The 21,725-nt window shown below is 38.5% G+C and overlaps 2 protein-coding genes across 3 annotated transcripts in view; one reads left to right on the top strand and one right to left on the bottom strand.

Annotated features, from left to right (window-relative positions):
* Nucleotides 1-19,822, top strand: part of ILDR1 (immunoglobulin like domain containing receptor 1) — a 62,568-nt gene extending 42,746 nt beyond the window's left edge. The window contains exon 8 of the mRNA XM_060099927.1: nucleotides 19,160-19,822. Coding sequence (XP_059955910.1) covers nucleotides 19,160-19,345 — 186 coding nt within the window. The 3' untranslated portion in view covers nucleotides 19,346-19,822. The remainder of the gene's footprint in view (nucleotides 1-19,159) is intronic.
* The window catches only part of SLC15A2 (solute carrier family 15 member 2), a 36,755-nt gene continuing 24,132 nt past the window's right edge, over nucleotides 9,103-21,725 (bottom strand). For both annotated transcript variants that reach the window (XM_060099925.1, XM_060099926.1), the window contains 9 exons: nucleotides 21,290-21,371; nucleotides 20,580-20,714; nucleotides 19,480-19,644; nucleotides 19,280-19,326; nucleotides 17,580-17,690; nucleotides 16,597-16,693; nucleotides 10,671-10,817; nucleotides 9,992-10,096; nucleotides 9,103-9,645 (listed from right to left, as the gene is read on the bottom strand). In XM_060099925.1, coding sequence (XP_059955908.1) covers nucleotides 9,469-9,645; nucleotides 9,992-10,096; nucleotides 10,671-10,817; nucleotides 16,597-16,693; nucleotides 17,580-17,690; nucleotides 19,280-19,326; nucleotides 19,480-19,644; nucleotides 20,580-20,714; nucleotides 21,290-21,371 — 1,066 coding nt within the window. In that variant the 3' untranslated portion in view covers nucleotides 9,103-9,468. The remainder of the gene's footprint in view (nucleotides 9,646-9,991; nucleotides 10,097-10,670; nucleotides 10,818-16,596; nucleotides 16,694-17,579; nucleotides 17,691-19,279; nucleotides 19,327-19,479; nucleotides 19,645-20,579; nucleotides 20,715-21,289; nucleotides 21,372-21,725) is intronic.

Raw genomic sequence — 21,725 nt, 5'->3', positions numbered from 1 at the left:
CAGAGCAACCACTATGAAAACTGCAGAGATGAACTCAAAAGTGCTATAAATTAAGATGGAATCCTAAAACATGTTCAAATAACCTGCAGAAAGGCAAGAAAAAGAATAAAGAGCAACAACCACCAAAGGAAACAAGTAGAAAATGAATAATAAAATAGCATCGTAAAGTGCTAACATATCAATAATTACCTTAATTGTAAATGGTCTAAACCTACCAATCAAAAGACAGAGATTAGCAGAGTAGATTAAAAAATTAAAAAACCAAATCCAACTATATGCTGCATATAAGAAACTCACTTCATATTCAACCACAGGTAGGTTGAAAGTAAAAGGATGGGAAAAGATATACTATGTACACATTAATAATAGAAATAAAAAGCAGTGACAATATTAATATCTTATAAGGTAGCTTTCAAAGCAAAGAAAATTATCAGAGAAAAAAAGGGATATTATATAATGATGAAAGGCTCAATCTGTCAGGAAGACACGATATACTAATGTGTATAAACCACAGAGCCTCAAATACGTGAAGCAAAAACTGTTGAAGCTGAAATGAGAAAGAGAAGAATGTATGATTATAGTTGGGAACGTTAACACTGCTCACATTCAGCAACCAATAGAACTGTTAGGCAAAAAATCACAAGGGGGCCTCCCTGGTGGCGCAAGTGGTTGAGAGTCCGCCTGCCGATGCAGGGGATACGGGTTCGTGCCCCGGTCTGGGAGGATCCCATATGCCGCGGAGCGGCTGGGCCCGTGAGCCATGGCCGCTGAGCCTGCGCGTCCGGAGCCTGCGCGTCCGGAGCCTGTGCTCCGCAACGGGGGAGGCCACAACAGTGAGAGGCCCGCATACCGCAAAAAAAAAAAAAAAAATCACAAGGATATAGACTATCTGAACAACACAATCATCAGGATCTAATTAACATATATAAAACAGACTATCCAACAACAGTAGACTACATTTTTCTCAATTTCCTGTAAAACATTGACCAAGTAGGAAAAAAAAAACCACATAAAACAAATCTTGACGAATATAAAAGAATTGAAATCATAAAGTATGTGTGCTCTGACTATGGTGGAATCAAACTGGAAATCTGTAAGAAAGACAACAGGAAACTCTCAAAACACTTGGAAACTAAGCAACACACTTCTAAATAATTATGGGTCAAATAATAAGTGTCAAGAGAAATTAAACTAAATAAAAATTAAAGCACAACTTAAAGTATGTAGGATGCAACTAAAGCAGTATTGAGAGGGAAATTTATAGGTCTAAATGCTTACATTTAAAATGAGGAAAGGTGTTATATCAATAACTTCTTTCCTCCAGAAACTAGAAAAAGGAGTAAAATAAATCCAAAGCAAGCAGCAGGAATGAGATAATACAGAAAATAAAATTGGAAATAGGAAAAAATTACTGAAAAAAAAACCCCAAGGAAACAAAAAGTTCGTTCTTCAAAAAAATAATGAATTTGGTAAACCTCTAGCAAGACTGACAAAAATAGAACACAAAACACCAATATCAGGAATGAAATCAGATATATCATTCCACATAGTGCAGCCATTAAAAAAAGTAAGGGAGTACTACATACAACTCTACGCTCATAGATATGACAACTTAGAAAAAAAATGGAACAATTCCTTAAGAACCACAAACTGCTAAAATTCAAGTAAGATGAAATAGACAATCTGAATAGCCCTATAACCATGAAGGAAATTGAATTTTTAATTAAAGAGCTCTCCAAAATGAAATCTCAAGGCCCAGATAGTCTCACTGGATAATTGTATCAAACCTTTAAAGGGTAGTTAAAACTAACTTTACACAATCTCTTCCAGAAAATGGAAGAGGAAACATTTCCCAACTCATTCAGGAAGACAGTAGAGAGCCAGACAAAGATATGGCCAAAGAAAAAAGAAGGAAAACTACAAACATCCCTCATGAACATAGATGCAAAAATCCTGAACAGAATATTACCAAATATTTTAATACACAAAAATAATTACACACCACGAACAAGTGGGATTTATTCTAGGTATGCAAGACTGATTACCAGAATAGTCAAAACAATCTTGAAATAGACAATTGGAGGACTTATACCTTCCCATTTTATTGTTTTTTTTTTTTTTTTTTTTTTTTTGCAGTACGCGGGCCTCTCACTGTTGTGACCCCTCCCGTTGCGGGGCACAGGCTCCGGACGCGCAGGCTCAGTGGCTATGGCTCACGGGCCCAGCCGCTCTGCGGCATGTGGGATCCTCCCAGACCGGGGCACGAACCTGTGTCCCCTGCATCGGCAGGCAGACTCCCAACCACTGCGCCACCAGGGAAGCCCCCCTTCCCATTTTAAAATGTACTATAAAGCTACCATAATTGAGACAGTGTGGTACTGACATAAGGATATCGATCAATGGAACAGAATTGAGAGTCCAGAAATAAATCCTTATATTTATGGTAAATTGATTTTTGGCAAAGCTAGTTAGGCAATTCAATGGGGGAAAAGATAGTCTTTTCTACAAATGCTGCTGGGTCATTTGCCAATAGCCACATGCCAAAAAGTGGATTTAGACACTTAATTCATAGCACACAAAAGCAGTTAACTCAAAATGGACAGTGGACCTAAGTGTAAGAGCTAAAACTGTAAAACATTTAGAGGAAAAGGTAGTAGAAAGCCTTTGTGTCCTTGGATTACTTAAAGAGTTCTTAGCTATGACACCAATAACATAATCCTTAAAAGAAAAATTTATAAATTGGACTTCATCAAAATTTAAAACTTCTGCACTTCAAAAGACACCATTAAGGAAATGGAAATACAAGCCACAAACTTAGAGAATATAGTGACAAATCATGTTTCTAATAAAATACTTCTAACCAGAATATATAAAGAAATCTCATAACTCAATAAGAAGACAAAGAACACAATTTTTAAAAATAGGTAAGATTTGAATAGTGATTTCACCAAAGAAAACAAAGATGGCTAATAAGCACATGTAAAGGTGCTCTTTGTCATATCATTAGTCATGAGGAAAATACAAATTAAAACCACACACCCACTAGAATGATGATAATAATAAGTTGAGGCCTAAACATGGAGAAATGGGAATCCTCATAATTGCTGATAGAAATATAAAATGATGTGGCCACTTTGAAATGCCTTTTGTCAATTAAAGAAAAACCACATTCTAAAAAAAAAAAAAAAGGTTCTGAAGAACCTAGGGGCAGAACAGGAATAAAAGACGCAGATGTAGAGAATGGACCTGAGGACATGGGGAGGGGGAAGGGTAAACTGGGATGAAGTGAGAGAGTGGCATGGACATATATACACTACCAAATGTAAAACAGATAGCTAGTGGGAAGCAGCCACATAGCACAGGGAGATCAGCTCCGTGCTTTGTGCCCACCTAGAGGGGTGGGATAGGGAGGATGGGAGGGAGATGCAAGAGGGAGGAGATATGGGGATATATGTATATGTATAGCTGATCCACTTTGTTATAAAGCAGAAACTAACACACCATTGTAAAGCAATTATACTCCAATAAAGATGTTAAAAGAAAAAAAAAATGTGTTGAATGGATAAAGCAATGAATAAATGAACAGATGCAAACAAAGACCAGCTCAATGTGGGAAAAAAAAAAAAAGAGTAGCCCCCCCGCTCGCCTCAACTAGAGAAAGCCTGTGCACAGCAACGAAGACCCAACACAGCCAAAAATAAATAAAAAAAATAAACTTATAAAAAAAACTATTAAAAAAACCCCACTATTACCCTAAATGTGTATTATAAAAAAAAGAAAATAAATGATCCAAGTATCTATATACTATTATCCTAAATGTGTATATTATAAATAAATAAATTACTAAATAAATGATCCAAGTATCTATATCAAGAAGTTAGAAAGAGCAAAGCAAATTAAACCCAAAGGAAGTAAAAGGAATGACATTTAAAAAAGAATGATTCAAGGTCGGGAAGGCTCAGTTCGGTAAAGATGCCAACTCTCCCCAGACTGACCTATAGATGTGATAAAATCCCAATTAAGATCTCATCAGATCTCTGTGTGTGGGGGTGTGTGTGCAACTTGACGAGGGCCAGTGGCAGGATGAGACTAGTTAGGTAGGTAGGGACAAGGTCAGATGGCCTTGTTGAGGAGTTAGAAGTTTAGACTGAATAGGGAGCAATGAAGTGTTTTTAAGCAATAAAGCAATATGAGTTACATTGTAAGAAAGATCGTATTGCTAGTAATGTAGGAAAACTTGGAGGCCGAAAAGTAAACTTAAAAGGCTGTTGTAATAATCTACAGATATGATGGTGGCTTTAACTGGTATAGCGGCAGTGGGAAAGGAGAGAAGTGGACAGATTCAAAGCCTACTAAGTAGAATCTCCAAGACTTGTTGATCAACTGAGTATGTGTGAAGTGGCAGAGGGAGGAATCATGGAAAATGCCTAAGTTCCTAATTTGGAAAATGGGTAAATGATGTAGAATTTGGAACTACATAATCATAGTCTTGTGACTTTTTCCTGCACTCCCAGGCAATCCAAAAATAGGAATAGAAATAATGGATATATGTGCCTAGTGGTAGAAGAGATTGGCAAAGACGTTGGAAGGTTAAGAAGGCCAAAAATTCTGAGGTGGTAGAAAATGCATAATTAAAATGTGGAGCTATAATAACTGACCATGAGGTCCAAGCTAGTTTCATGGCCAGACTAGCACACAGTATGAGAAAACTGAGATATGTCAATTGGAGGTTAAAATGAAGATGAACAATGAGTTCAACAGAGAGGGGGAGGAAAAGTTGTAGAAGGATAAAAGATCTCAAAATTGGAGATTTTGGAGGTAGAGTCTTTCAAGGTATGTTTAAGTTTAAGATATAGTTGAGTTTGAGGGTGACTGAGTTACCCTAGATAAAGTAAAATGGAGATCACTGGCATTAAAAAGGAGCCAAAGGGCCTCCCTGGTGGCGCAAGTGGTTGAGAGTCCGCCTGCCGATGCAGGGGATACGGGTTCGTGCCCGGGTCTGGGAGGATCCCATATGCCGCGGAGCGGCTGGGCCCGTGAGCCATGGCCGCTGAGCCTGCGCGTCCGGAGCCTGCGCGTCCGGAGCCTGTGCTCCGCAACGGGGGAGGCCACAGCAGTGAGAGGCCCGCATACCGCAAAAAAAAAAAAAAAAGGAGCCAAAGAATTGGTGTTAATGTTTATGTCTATGGATGTGGAAGACTCCAACATATTGTTATATACTTCTCCAGCCTTATCTCCCACTACTACTCTGCACACACTCTACTCCACACAAATCAGGCTACTCATCATTTTCCCAATGTTTTGTATTCCTGCCTCTTCACCTTTGCTTGTGAGGGACTCTCTACCTGCAATGCTGTCTTGTCCCTTGCTTCCATGTCCAAATTCTAGTCCCCTTCAAGGTCAAGCCTAATACACTATCTGCTCCATGAATCCTCCCCTAATTCCCGTGGCCAGAAGTAATCTCTCTTTCTTAGGAATTTTCGTAACATTTTGTAATTTCCTTGGTATAGGTGACATTCTGTCTTCAGTAAACAGGATTGAAACAATGCATGTGAAAAGTAATATGCTAAACAAATGAAAATTATTACACTAATTTTTATTTACATGATAGTTATTTAGGTACATGCCTTATCTTCCTACTGCAAACTCCTTAAGAGTAGGGACTCTATTTATTCCAATTTATTTCTCCCATAGCTTCTGACATAATGTCTCTCAGTTTAAAAAAAAAAAGTTCCATTAAATTGAATTAAACCATGGAGGCAAAAGAATTCAGGTAAACTTACATAGAAATTACCAGAACCCAGGTTTCCTAAGAGGAACATGTGCTTCCTTTAGGTCAAAGATTTTTTTTTCATTTTAGTTTTATCTAATTGTAATAAACAATGTATAATTAAATCACATTCTCCTGGTTTTCCTCTTACTTCATAAATCACTCATTCTCATCGCCTTTTCTGGATCCTCCTCTTCCAGATCTCTAATGTTGGGAAACCCCAGGACTAGACCTTGAACCTCTTCTCTGTATACGTTTACTTCCTAGGATATCTGTTCCAGTGTCACACCTTTAAATACCATTTATATGCTGATGACTCTCAAGTTTATATATCCAGCTCCAGGCTCTTAACTGAACTTCAGACTCATAAAACTGCCAGCTCAACATCTCCAGTTGGATACCTTATTGGCATCTGAAGTTCAACATGCACAAAACTCTTAGTTACTTTACACCCCCAATCTGTTCTTGCCCTAGTCTTCCCTGCTCTCAGAAAATTGCACCATCATTCATCCTCATTACTCGAGCCTTCAAATCTAAGAGTCAGCACTGATTTCTTTCTTTCAAATCATATATGCAAACCATATTCAATTCATGTCAGTCCTACCTTAAAGATAATTTAATTTATTCCAAGTCAAGCCATTTCTCCCCACCTCCACTGCTACCACCTTGGCCAAATAACAATCATGTTTTACCTGGACTATTATAAATATTTCCTAATTGGACTCCCTGCTTCCATTCCTTCCTGCTTACAGACAATTCTCTACTTAGCAACCAAATGATCCTAGAGAATGTCAGATTATGTCATCCCCATGTTCTAAACCTCCAACGGTTTCACATCTCACTTAGAATAACATCAAAATGTTTTATCATGGCCACAGGCCCCACATAATCTGGTCCCTAGCTTCGTGGGACTGCATCCTCTACCTCTTTACATCTTACTTACTCCAGTCCGGTCGTACTGTCCTTCTTGCTCTTCCTCAGTATTCCATTACTTCCTCAAGCCCTGTGTACTCTCTAAGATCTTGACAGCTAGTCAAGATAAGTGAGGTAACCTTGCACACAGGTATAGCAGATTACTCATCTTTGTTTTTCCAACACCTAACTCAATGAATGGCATATAGTGAAACTCAAAGAGGTATTTGAATAAAAAAATAACTCTCTTAAAAAATTTTGAGGTTTTAACCAACCATGTGATTAAAATGTAAGCCTACATTGTGATGCAGTTGCCAAAAACATCTAATGTTACCTAAGGCTACATTAACAGAAGTGTATTGTTTGGAGAAAAGCAGGTTGTAGTTCTTCTGGTCCAACCAATTCTGGAATGTTGTACATATTTGGCTTCAGATATCACATATTAAGAGGGATTCTGACCCACTGTTACATTTCAGGGAAAGGATATTTTTCAGAAGTGGAAAAAGAGTTGTGAAAAGACTGGACTACGCCCTGTGAAGAGCCATGAAAAAAAACCTGAGAATCTTTAGCTTGATGAATACTTACTTGATGACTGGGGAGGCGACATGAAAATTCTCTCCAAATAGCAGAAATTCTGCTGCATAAAAGAGAGGTTTATGCTTATTCTTGTTAGCCATAAAGGAAAGAACCAATGGTAGGAGGTTCCAAAGAGAAAGCTTTCAGTTCAACATAAGGAAGAATTGCCTGCCAGTTTTTCCAAAGTGAGTGTTCTGCAGAACACTATACCATGTGAAACTAAACAAAGTGTCTTGTGTCTTTACTGAAGGATATCTAAGAATCCTTAATATGCAAATGTTAAGAAGATATATATGCTTCATTTCCAAAAGTTATTTATCCATAAAATCTTTTATTCACAGAGCACTGTTAATATCTCTTGAAACAATAGTTCATAGAACAGATTGAGTTAAAGCTGCTCAAAAATGAACAGAGAGGGCCTCCCTGGTGGCGCAAGTGGTTGAGAGTCCGCCTGCCGATGCAGGGGATGCGGGTTCGTGCCCCGGTCTGGGAGGATCCCATATGCTGCGGAGCGGCTGGGCCCGTGAGCCATGGCCGCTGAGCCTGCGCGTCCGGAGCCTGCGCGTCCGGAGCCTGTGCTCCGCGACGGGGGAGGCCACAACAGTGAGAGGCCCGCATACCGCAAAAAAAAAAAAAAAAAAAAAAAATGAACAGAGAATCTTCTGAAGAAGCACAGTCAGGTTCACATTAAGATATCTGTGGAAACTGGATGGTGTTGCTGTCACTTCGGTACTTCGGAAAACTTGGTAACTAAGACTAAAGTATTAAAGCTTGGGAAACTGAAGCAACTTTCCTTGTTACGTTTACAACATGAGACTGACTCAACACAGTTCTAGATGAGAATAATGGAGCAAAACCAATGGAAATGAGGCTGTCTAGGACAACTGTTCTGAACTTTCCCCCCAGCAATACACTGTAGAGTCATGATATTCCCATGTCTGTCCACTGATTCATTCATTGTGTGCAAGGTAATATTTCTCAACTTTTTTTCACCAACACAGCAACAAACAAAAACCTGTCATGTTCTACCACTCCTTCCCTCAACCCCCAGATTTTGTTAGAATCCTGATATGGGACCATGTCCCCCATTGAGCATTGCCATTTTAGAAGCTCAAACCTAGAGTATTAATATAACTTTTTTTTTTTAATAAACAGGAAAATCCAAGCCTAAATGGAAGAAATGGCATTTAAAAATGTTGGGAAAAGTAAAACAGGAATAATTATCAAAACAGATCCACTACTTTGAGGCCGTAGGAAGTACTAATAAAAAAGGAAGTTATATTCATAAAAATACTGTTGTTATTAAATACTTGTTGCAATAAGCAAGATGATATAATAATAAGACAAAGCTGGCCCAACAACATTGAAAAGGCAGGGGTGGAAAATTATAATTAGTGTCTACACAGCTGTCCACAGGAGGGCGTACTCTAGGGCTGAAACATTGTAGTCCCTAAGAAGAATGTACACTGTAGAAGAAATGGCTCATCAGGACTTCTGCAATTTATACTTGTTCTCTTTTCCAGAACCATGTTTACTATCTTTAATTTGGTTTCCAAATATCTATCAGTACTGAGAAAGGGGATTTGGGTTAGTAGATAAAATACTGTAATTATCAGAAAGATATATCTTCTCCTATGTGTTAATAAAATATCATTTTGTTTCCTACTATCTGTACTGAAAAATTAACTACGGTCTTATCAAATCTGGATACCTGAGAAGCCAGGCCCTGGACCAGATCACACCAAACATACCAATTCTTGAGGTCCTTGTACACAGTACAATTACACTGCTAATGAAGAAACTTGAAATACCATTTCTCTGTTATTCTGCAATTTTGCCTCTAAATCAGCACTTCAAAAAGTGGGGTCATCAGTTCTAAATGGCAGGTAAAACAATGCCTACATAACTTTGATAACCACAGAGACTAACCTCAATTATACATTTTTGTTTTTCATGGCCATTTGGAGGTAGCAGGCCAGCTACCGAGTTCACTGAGAGATGGGAAGACACAGGGTCTCAGGGGCTTTACTATAATGTACTGAAAAACCCAGTCCTAGAACTGCCTCTATCATGGGAGAAAAGTAGAGGAGATTAGCTCAGATATGACACTACTTCTCTCTTCTAACCAAGTCGGAGTAAAAAATGCTTGAAGATGGTGATGGCCAAGACCAGAGTCAGGAATTGGGGTCTGGGCAGAGTCCAGGGAGTCATTAGAGCTTTGTCTTCTTGGTCTCCAGGTCGATCATGTTTCCTTGGATTTGGGGAATCTGCTCATCTGTTGACCCCTGAATATCCTCTGGCTTTATAGGAACATAGTAGTGGCCCATGATGGAAAAGATCAGGCAGACCACCAGCAGGAGGCAGGAAAACAAAATGAATTCAGCCCACTGCAGGAAGAAATACATATAAGAGAAGAATATGGAGAACCTGAAACTAAAGGGATCTTTATAGGATGAGGACTGGGGAGCAGATTTACCCAGGGTCACCTGTTTAGGAAGAGCTTTGGCAGGAGAAGACAGGGCTCACTGGCCTCTCCTGGCATGGGCCTATGGTAGTCATTATTGCCACTTACATGTCTATTTTTCTGGCAAAGTCTGTGGGTATCTAATCTATCTCAAGTCAGAGGGCTGAGTGGGGAATGTGGGAGACAGAGGGGAGGGGGAAGAGAGAGCAGAGGAAGTTGCAGGGAAATCCTTGGGTAGACACATGCTCCTGCTTCCCTTAGGTCCATACCTGTACCAGGCTGCTGAACTGTGCCACAATAAGCACGATGATGTTCCCAACTGCAACTGTCAACAACCAGGCTGCCTGGAGTACAGACTTCATGCTAGAGGGAGCCTAGAGATGACACAAATTTGTTAGTAAACAAACTCCCTAGACCACCCTCATGCCCCATGCATCTATCCAGAAAACTTCTCCCACAAAAACTTCCCCCACTAAGTTCAGCTATCACATTGATTCAGGGGATGGTAATAATGTTCAGAGTAACAATAAGATGAAGCTCTTAACTGAATATTTTAATTCATTATATCATATAATCTTCATTACAACCCTAAGGGATAAGTTCTATTACTATTATTTTATACATAAAGAAAAATAGCATTAGAGAGATACACTTGCTCAAGGTTACACATTAGGTGTGCAGCCAAAATCTGAATGTGGGCAGTTTGATTCCATAGCCCTTATTCTTAGTATTTAAGTATCCTTTTCTGGATCCCAAACAGCATAGGGATCCAGCCTGCCACTACCCTAGGAGTCAAGTTGATACTCTGTTCAGGACCATAAGGAATCTAAGGCCAAAAAATATGGAGGTCTTGGCCAGGGTCACATACCTAAGTAAGGCAGTGCCAGGATTAAAACTCCATCCTCTGAGCAACAGCTCCACCTCCACCTTCCACTTGCAAAAACCTACCTGAGAATAAGAAAACTCAAGTCCTGTGACAGAGAACATGACCTCCCCAGCTGTAACAAGGGCATATTGTGGTAGCTGCCACGCGATGGACATTTTGTTGGCTGGGATATATTCCATCTTCCAGGCCTGAGGACCCTGACTGGTGCTCTTAGTGAGGGAAAGAAGAAATGGGCTTGTCAGGAGTCTCAAGTAAATATTCCTGGCCTACAACATTTTATGGTCTTATATCCATCCCCTCATTGTATTTTCATCCTTGTGCTACCAAGCAATTTCTACACAATTTCAGTTTTTTGAAATTCCTTTCAGTAACACTGAACTCACTTGCCTGACTTCAGTCAATCAAATACCATTACTGCAGAGCCCTTAAATGGTAGACTATTTTGATACTGTACTTTGGATTCCCACCATTTTGACCTACTGGGTATTTTGATCCTGGCCAACCTTTTAAATGTAAAATGGCATCTGAATTATACAAACACAATGAATTTTCAGAAAAGCATGTACCTAAGAAAAGTTTAACTCCTTGTTAAATTTTCTATGTAAATACAGTTAAACTATTTCTAACATTTTCCATTTAAACATCTATTTTACTAAAATTACTTTTATCAAAATGAGTTATTTTCTTGGTAACCCTTACATTGAAGATTTTCTTGATCAATGTTTCAAAATCCATATCAAATACCACTTGCTATGTTGAATTCTATTTATTAGCCATTATTTTTGAACACAATCTTATTCAAATTTTGTCAAAAAGATGCAATTTTTCTGTGAAATTTTGGTCAAAAAGAATCTTTTCAGGGTCAAGTTTTTGTTATTAATGTTACCAATATACACGATTCTACAATTCTTTTTTCATCTAAAATTACTTTTATTACATGCAGGTTTTTAGCTGTAGTTGGTTTTATTTTATATAGATTATATAGATTATATTTACTAATATTTCTTACAATAATGTAATTAAATTTTTGGAATTATGTATTTTTGTTGGAGTAAAACCAAGTTATTAGGTAGTAAGTGTTATTAGATAGCCGGTGTAATATCTGGATATATCATGAGATAAAAATAGCAGAGCTAAAACATATAGGTCAAAAGTCCCTGAAATCAAAAGTCTTTGATGTCCAAATGCCCTTGATTCTCTGAGTCAAAGGCTATTGCGTTCGAAATGTAGTAAGGCAAATGTTGTTTTAGTTGGTATTGTGAACAATACCTGGGCACATATTTGGGTTTTCTTAGCCTAAGAGAAGACTGTGACCTGAGCTTGTAAATCAAGGTCACATTCTCAAATACCCACAGGCAGGTAATTAACTAAACAAAGCAGGCTGAATGGGAATGATAGGGACTATGGTGAACTGGACAGCCCAGCCCCATCTAAAGTGTACAGCCACTATAGCACCAGCCAACTGACATGGTAATACCTGTTATAGAATCTTCTGATTTTGTTTTTAAGAAATATAAGGAATACAGTTTCTTAGGTAAAATCACTTGAATTTTAAATATTGTCTATTAATAGTAATTACTTTTATTTTTGTCAAGACTGTACAGACCAAACAAAACAGGACTATGTGAGGAACTGGGCCCTTAGGCCTCTAATATATGATCTCTACTCTAGATGCTTATTATCCTGGCATTCAGAAACAATATATATAGCCTCTATCTTGAGCAGTATATGAGAGACAGAAGGAAAACACCAGGAATGCAAGTGTTATGGGTTGAGTTGTGTCCCCCTAAAACTCATGTGCTGAAGTCCTAACCCCTAGTACCTGAGAATGTGACCTTATTAAGAAATAGGGTTGTTACAGATAGAATTAGTCAAGTTAAAATAAAGTCACTAGGGTGGGCTCTAATCTAATGTGACTGGTGTCCTCATAAGAGAAATTTGAACATAGACAAACATACAGGGAGAATTCCATGAGAAGATGAAGGCAGAGACTGGGGTGATTCTTTTACATATCAAGAAACACCAAATACTGCCAGAAAACCACTAGAAGCTAAAGGAAGCTAAATGAAACAGATTCTTTTTTTTTTTTTTGTGGTACGCGGGCCTCTCACTGTCGCGGCCTCTCCTGTTGTGGAGCACAGGCTCCGGATGCGCAGGCCCAGCAGCCATGGCCCACGGGCCCAGCCGCTCCGCGGCATGCGGGATCCTCCTGGACCGGGGCACGAACCCGTGTCCCCTGCATCGGCAGGTGGACTCTCAACCACTGCGCTACCAGGGAAGCCCCAAAACAGATTCTTTCTCACAGCTCTCAGAAGGAACCAGCTCTACCAACACCTTGATCTTGGACTTCTAGCCTTTATGACTATAAGGAAATAAATTTCTGTTGATAAAGCCACTCAGCTTGTGGTACTTTGTTACAGCAGCCCTAGAAAACTAATACAGCTAGATCGGTTTAACATCACAAAATCAATTAATATAATATACCATATCAATAGAAAACCATATGATTATCTTAAGAGACACAGAAAAAGCATTTGACAAAATTCAACCTCCCCCCTTCATAGGAAAAAACAAACAAAACCCACAATAAACTAGGAATAGAAGGGAACTTAATCTGATACCTGATGAATACCTATGAAAACCCCACAGCTAACATACTTAGTGATAAAAGACTGAACGCTTTCCCCCTAAGAGGATGTCTACTCTCACCACTTCTATTCAATACTGTATTGGAGGTTCAAGCAAGAGCAATTAGTCAAGAAAAAGAAATAAAAGTCATCCACACTGAAAAGAAAGAAGTAAAGCTTCTTTATGCAGATGACAGGATCTTGTATGTAGGAAGTCCTAAGGGATCCACTAAAAAATTATTAAAACTATCAAATGAGTTCAGTAAGGTCACAGGACACAAGATCAATATCAATTGTCTTTTTATATATTTGCAATGAATAATCTAAAAATGAAATTAGGAAAATGATTACATTAGCAACAGCAAAATAAAGAATAAAATACTTAGGAATAAATTTAACAAAATAAATGTAAAACCTATACTCTAAAAACTACAAAATATTGTTGAAAAATTTAGGTCTTAAAGAAGACCTAAATAAATGGAAAAACGTCTCATGTTCACTGACCAGGAGACAATATTGTTAAGAGAGCAAAACTCCTCAAAATCACCTACAGATTCAGTGCAATCCCTCTCAAAAATCCCAGCTGGCTTCTGATCCTAAGCTGATCCTAAAATTCATGGGACCCATAATAGCCAAACCAATCTTTAAAGGTAAGAACTAAGTTGAAAAACTCTTACTTCCTGATTTTGAAATTTACTACAAAATAACAGTAATCAAGAGATTATTGTACTGGCACAAGAATAAATATATAGATCAATAGAATAGAACTGAGAATCCAGAAATAAGCCCTCACATTTCGGTCAATTGACTTTTGACAAGAATGTCAAGACCATTTAATGGGAAAAGATGAGTCTTCAACAAATTGTGCTGGGACAACTGGATATTCACACACAAAAGAATGCAGGTAAGCCCCAAGCTCACATCATATACAAAAATGAACTCAGAATGGATTAAAGACCTAAATATAAGAGGTAAAACTATAAAACTCTTAAAGGAAAATAATGGGCATAAATCCTCATGACACTGGATTTGGCAATGGTTTCTTAGATGTAACACCAAAAGCACAAGCAACCAAAGAAAAAAATTGATAAACTGAACATCATAAAGATTAAAAATGTTTGTACTTCAGTGGACACCATTAAGGAAGTTAAAAAGACAACCTATTGAATGGCAGGATATATTTGCAAATCATATATCTGATAATGGACTTAGGTTTAAAATATATAAGGAGGGCCTCCCTGGTGGCGCAAGTGGTTGAGAGTCCGCCTGCCGATGCAGGGGATACGGGTTCGTGCCCTGGTCTGGGAGGATCCCATATGCCGCGGAGCGGCTGGGCCCGTGAGCCATGGCCGCTGAGCCTGCGCGTCCGGAGCCTGTGCGTCCGGAGCCTGTGCTCCGCAACGGGGGAGGCCACAACAGTGAGAGGCCCGCATACCGCAAAAAAAAAAAAAATAAAAAATAAAATAAAATAAAATATATAAGGAATGCTTACAACTCAATAATTAAAACACAACCCAATTAGAAATTGGGCAAAGAATTTGAATAGACATTTCTCCAAAGCAGATTACAAATGCCCAAAAAGTACATAAAAAGGTGCTCAACATCATTAGTCATCAGGAAAATATAAATAAAAACCACAATGAAATACCATTTCATACCTACTAGGATGGCTATAATTAAGATAGAAAAACAAGTGTTGGCAAAGATGTAGAAAAATTGCCTCCTTCTATTGGTGGGAATGTTAAATGTACATTCACTTTGGAAAAGTCTAGCAGTTCCTCAAATGGTTAAACATAGAGTTACCATGTGACCCAACAACTCCACCTAAGAGAAGTGAAAATATATGTCTACACAAAAACTTGTACATGAATGTTCATAACAACATTATTTATGTTAGTCAAAAGGTGAAAACAACCAAATGTTCATCAACTGATGAATATATGAATAAAATGTGTTATACTTATACAATGGAATATTATTGGGCAATAAAAAGAAATGAAGTACTGATGTATGCTATATAAATGAACCTTAAAAAATATGCTAAATGAAAGAATCCAGACACAAAAGGCCACATGTTATATCATTCCATTTATACGAAATAGGCAGAATAGGCAAATTTATAGAGACTGAAAGTAAACAAGTGGTTGCTAGTGCTAGAGGGTATGGAAGGGAATAGTGAGTAACTGCTAATGAATATGGGGCTTCTTTTTGGAATGATGGAAATGTTCTAAAATTACACAACTCTGTGAATTTATTAAAAACCATTGAACATATATTATTGAAAATATATTCTATATATGTATTGAATATATAATATATATTGAATATGTTAATGCACTGAAAACCATTATACACTTTAAGTGGGTGAACTGTATGGTATATGACTTATATCTTAATAAAGCTGCAATAAAAAATGGCATACTAAAGATATCATGCTAATTAATTAAAATAAAAAAACTTTACAGATTATTCTCATCACACTTCTAGAAATTTTCCATCTTTTTCTTATTCACTGTCTTCTTTTTATATTTAATACAATGTCAAAAGTAATGAAATAGGGCTTCCCTGGTGGAGCAGTGGTTGAGAGTCCGCCTGCCGATGCAGGGGACATGGGTTCATGCCCCAGTCCGGGAAGATCCCACATGCCGCAGAGTGGCTGGGCCCGTGAGCCATGGCCACTGAGCCTGGGCGTCCGGAGCCTGTGCTCCACAACGGGAGAGGCCACAACAGTGAGAGGCTCACGTACCACAAAAAAAAAAAAAAAAAAAAAGTAATGAAATAAAATTAGAATCAAGATTCACATCAGAATTAAAATTCAGAGGTGTCATGTGCCGAGTGCTGAGAAAATTGCTTTGGATGGAGCACAGTTAATTCATCCCCAAACTTTGTGTAGAGATTGACATTCGTTACCAGTCTTGGTATTTCAGACTGTGATATGCTAGCAGATCAGTTTCCAAGGAGCTAGGAGACCCGCATGTGGAGTCAGTCAAGAAGACCTAAACAATTTTTGTTTTCTTGGGGCCATAATGAGACTGCAGCAGACCATGTCACCTCATAGCAATGACTCAAGATAAATTATGTCTACCATTCCCCAAGACTCTGTGCCTGTTGCCAATGTTATCTCTTTTAAGTCCTCATGGAGACCTTAGTAGGTTTTCTAAAGTCACTATAGAAACTGTCACCTTACACTAGAAATAAGTATGTGATGCTGTCTTGCCACAGAGTCTTCTTTGGGTCCCAGGATAGATACAGATTCAGATAGATATAGATTTATATATATAGATATGATATAGTTATATAGACATAAATATAGATACAGATATATGGAAGGAGAGAGTAAGGGTGGCCATGAGATACTTACATTAGTAATAACAAACAGATAAGCTGCACCAAAGTCTAGTAGCCCCAAATTCAGTGAAAAGTCCTCATTTTTTGTTCTACAAGGCACCACAGGATATCTGGAACAGGACAAATTTAGGTTAGAATAGACATTACAGTTTAGAAAAGCATTCCCATCTCTGGAGGAAAGAGTGATTTTATCTCTCTACTGATGGTGAATCGATCAGCAAAGCTACCATTTCTCTTTGAGGAGAGGAGTCTCAGAGTGAATTATTTTCATGCCAGGTTTTTTCTACCCGATCTGAGCTTTTCATTGTCTGTTGGCTAATCTTTTTTAAACCTTAAACCTGAATGCAGAAAGCACAAATTGTCTTCTTTTGTGAACTTCAGACTCTAAGTCTTCTCATCTAAATTTTACGAATTTTTCTCTTCTAAGTCTTATGAATTAGTGGAACATTAAAAAACAGTGAACCCGAAAGGATAAGCTCGAACGAGGTGTTAATAGGAGTTACCAAAGGGTAGGAGTGGGAGCCAATAATAAACTGGCAAACCTCCCAGAGATGGCCTTGTTGACTATACAGTATGGCCTTTACAACAAGCGTGGTCTCAATATATCTGTGCGGAAAAAGGTGAGACTGAGGGAAGGAGGCAAAGGTCGAAAGAGAGCAGGAATCTGTGTATATTTAAAATTAGCTGAGATATACCTAATCCTCCCACCTATATGCAAAGAAAGCATTTAAAAAACAGTTGTTGGGGGCTTCCCTGGTGGCGCAGTGGTTGAGAGTCCGCCTGCCGATGCAGGGGGCACGGGTTCGTACCCCGGTCTGGGAAGATCCCACATGCCGCGGAGCGGCTGGGCCCGTGAGCCATGGCTGCTGAGCCTGCGCGTCTGGAGCCTGTGCTCCGCAACGGGAGGAGCCACAGCAGTGAGAGGCCCGTGTACCGCAAAAAAAAAAAAAAAAACAGTTGTTGATAAAAGTAATATTACAAGGGTAATGCTCTTACTCTCCTCTTTGCACAGTTCTGTAAGCAGACACACCATAGTCTTCTTCAACACCAAGGGAGGTATCTGTACCCAGGGAGATGTTGATCTCTTCATGCAAAGTATTAACAAACCTAAGGGTAGAGACATTGTTACAGATCAGACAAACTCCCCCACCTGATAAAAGGGCAGGGGCCTTTTCTATTTTGTTTACTGCTATATGCCTAGTGCCTAGAACAGTGGCTGGCACATAAAAGGTATGTGATGTGTATTGTTAACTGGGTGAATAAATGAACTCACATGTAAGAAGCAATCTGTAGTCTTAGCTGTCCCTAACTTTTTCTTTCCTCAGGTATTAGCTTTTTATCTGCCACACTCTCACCTGATTTCAGCTGGGTTGACACTATTGTGATCACCCATGGCAGTCCGAGTCTCCTTACTAACCCACCTTAGGAGCACCTAATTTCTTTCCGTCTTCTAATGGTGTAATTCATCAACTGAGACTCCACTAAGAAAAATAATTATGTGTGTGTGTGTGTATATATATATATATATGTATAAATATGTACCAGTATTTATATAAAACTGATACTTTATCCTCTTACAAATGAAGTCTGATTTGACTTATGCAAAACTCAGACTCCCAGCCAACAGTAGGTTGAGCTATCATTGTTTTGGGTCTGCAGATAACCCTGGACTCTTCCAGAACCATCTTTCTAGTCTTTTGAACCCGGGCCGCTAAATTGCTCCCTCAGTTTGGGATTCTGGTAGCATTTGCGTTGGTCCCTGGCCCGTGGGATTAGAAGGGCAGTTCCCTCTAAAATCCTTGATATTGATTTCTGGACATTCAATCATCCTGCACTAACCTAGAAATTGCTCCCTTTCATCCTTCCTGGAGGTTCCCATTGCTCTCTGACCCAGGGAAGTCCTATCCTCATTGTTGTCTTACTCATTTTTGATGTTTACTTTCTCTGAAGCTGCATATGCAAAAGCAGATTATTATGACTGTTCCACCCTTCAGTGAAATTCAAACTTTTCATTGAAAGCTCTCCTCTAAAATGCTATTCTCAACAGCAACCATCTAATCTTGATGGCCATAGGCACATGCATCTGTCTATTTCATGTCAGATTCCTGCCCCAGTGAGCAGGTGACCCCCTCAGGGCTCCATTTCTGTAAATGTCCCAGGCTGTCTAACAAGAACTTCAGCCTTATCTAGATTCAAAACCAAGTCTTTTGACTTCAAGTGTGTTGCCTTTACTAAACCATGAGGCCTCTATAGGTTTATTTTAAATTTTACTTTAAAAACACAGTAACTATAAAAGATACTCAAGTACCAATAACGAAGGGAGGATTATTTGCTTACTTCTAAATTTCTCTCTGGTGATCACAGAGAGGAAACAATTCAGTTATTTTCCTAAGAGCAAGATAAGTGGATAAAATTCAGCAGAAGAGATTTATGTTGCGGAGCACAGGGGGCGTACATAAATACAGGGTCATCTTTGAATACCACATGAGAAAGCAAGCCAAAAGACTTGGATTTGAATCTATGCTTCTCACTGCCCTGGGAAATGCCTTCTGACACTAATTCTCTTGACATTCTAGGAAGAGAATCCCTGTACAAGACAAGTAGAATGTGAAGTCTCTTCATGTGAAGCCCTACAGATCAGAAGAGACCCAAGATTCAAGAGAACAGAGAGGCCTGGGTCTCCTTGGCATGCAAACCTCATGGCTGTCATCCCATTAGTTGTTTTGTTTTCTTCATCCTTTACCTACAATAGAGGGAAGTAAAAATCAGTTACAGCTGACAAGAGGGAACTGCTGATCAGAAACTTTGATCATCAGTCATTTCCTTGGTAAGAAATTGATAAGCCCAGTCATTGTTCTCTAAGATAATTTGGAAACTAGGCCATTCCTCAACTTACCATCATGCTAGAAATACTTTTCCCATCTTCTCGAATGATCAGAGTGTACCATTTTTTCTCCTCCACAGAATGCTCAGTGTAGACAGACAAATTGTGATATTTCAGTTGGAAGTGGAAATTCTGGCTTTTTGTCTTCAGGTGGAGTTTGGAATAGTGTGGCATTTTCTATAGAATGAAGAGCCTGTCACACTCACCTTCTACCCCATCTTGGACATCACAATCTCATAGTGACCCAGGGCAGGTGACCTCATTAGATACTTTCAACATTACCCTTTAACCTAGTAATTCCATTTCTAGAAATATACCATAGAAGTAATGAGAGGCTTGAATAAAGTTTTATGAGTAAGGATGTTCATTATAGAATTATGTATAATAACAAAAAAAATTAAATACCTATAAGGAAATATTTTACTAAACCATGTTATATCCACAGAATAGAATATTATGTATCCATTAAAATCACATTCTCAAAGTTTACCTAAGGGCATGGGAAAATGCTTATGATGGTGAATGTTAAGAAAAAATCAAGGTCAATACTGCATATAGTGTTTCAACACTTTTTAAAAATTTGTTTATTCATTTATACAAAAATGCTAACTATGATTATCTCTGTGTAATGGATTTATAGGTGGTTTTTATATCTTTTGACATACTCCCCAATTTTCTACAATAAACATATATTATTTTTGTTTAAAAATATTTTTAAATGAATATTTCAGAATATGTATAATATAGTAGTGAAAATATGCAAGCCAAACTCTTCCACAGGGTGTGTGTTACAAGGCAGTTTGAAATAATAACACAAATTACAACCTATTGAGAGCTTACAATGTCCCAGACATTATGCTAAGCACTTTACATATAATATTTATCCTTATAACAGCTTATGACATAAAAATTGTTGCCATTTTACAGATGCTAAAACTGAGGCTTAGAGATCAAATAACTTGTTCAGGGTCTTATAGCTAGGGAATGGCAGAACCAGGAATTGGACTGGGGCAGTTTGACTCCCTAAGTGCACGCTCTTCACCACTGTATTATGCTGCTGCCTTGGCACATAATCTGAATGTGTTTCTGATTCATTCAAGTCCATACGTCACCTGAAAGGATTTGATGGACTCTGCCAACAGAGAATTGTTTTCATCTCCCAGAACTGTAACCTTCACCTCATTATCTGCCAGATTCAAGACTTGTAGGAAAATCTCTTGGGAATCTGGTTGGCGTGGGGCCATTTCCTTAGGACAAAGAACACATGTTAGAATTACCAACAAATAACCCTTCAGATACCATGAAAACACATTCCTCAGTCCTTTCTCGACAGCCTAGCTCATCTAGTCAGGAGGACACAGTTTTCTACCTCTAAAGAGCATTTGGCTTAGAAAACTCTGAAGGCAGTTTGGAGGGGGAAACACCAGCTCAATATAGCAAGCACTGATGTCAGGTAACAAACTCCATGCCTTTTGACTCAGCCGTGGCCTCATACATCATTCCCTAATAGTGGCTATTCAATCTGCCAAAAGTTATTTGTTTGAGTGTCTGGTAAGCTATCTAAGAGATGGTTATATATCTTGGATACCAGTGCTTGGAAATTCCTTGACAATATACTTTGAATCACTCAGGTGGGAGGTGGGCTTCATTTTGCACTGCTGCTTTACCCCAGTATCTACTCATTTACCACAAACACTTATTATGCACCTTCTTTAAAACAGGTACTGTGCTTAGGGCCCAGGGAATCAAGATTGAACAAGTCAGAAAAGTGAACAAAATAGGTATGGTCCTGCCCTCATGGCTTAAGATTTATTGTACTCACATTAATTTTTATCTCTACAGTAGCAGCAACTGCAAAGGCCAGGCATGCTAGGATCATACCAACAGCCATTTTCCTAAGTGATCTATAGGGGAAAGAAAGAGACAATTATAGCTAAACTCTAGACTCTAAACAATAAAATCTAAACCCCCTAAGCTTAGGTAATTTGGTCCCAATTACTTTTCAAAGTATTGCCTCCCCTTCATATAACCTTCTTTCTACTTTTACTTGAGTCATACTGAATTGTTCTCTGTAATGCATCAAATTTTTCCCTCTATCTTTGCTTATGATTTTTTTAATCCATTATGTCATAATAACAAAAATAATAGTAATGTAGCCAGATTTACTGAACATTTACCATATACCAGTCACTATATATTATTACCTCCTTTTCCTCTCCTTCAGAAGTCTTTCTTGACCCTGGCCTCTCTCTTCCATC

Source organism: Mesoplodon densirostris, chromosome 5 (genome assembly GCF_025265405.1).
Source record: "Mesoplodon densirostris isolate mMesDen1 chromosome 5, mMesDen1 primary haplotype, whole genome shotgun sequence".
NCBI classification, from domain to species: Eukaryota; Metazoa; Chordata; class Mammalia; order Artiodactyla; family Ziphiidae; genus Mesoplodon; species Mesoplodon densirostris.
This window is presented reverse-complemented; position numbering and strand designations above follow the sequence as displayed.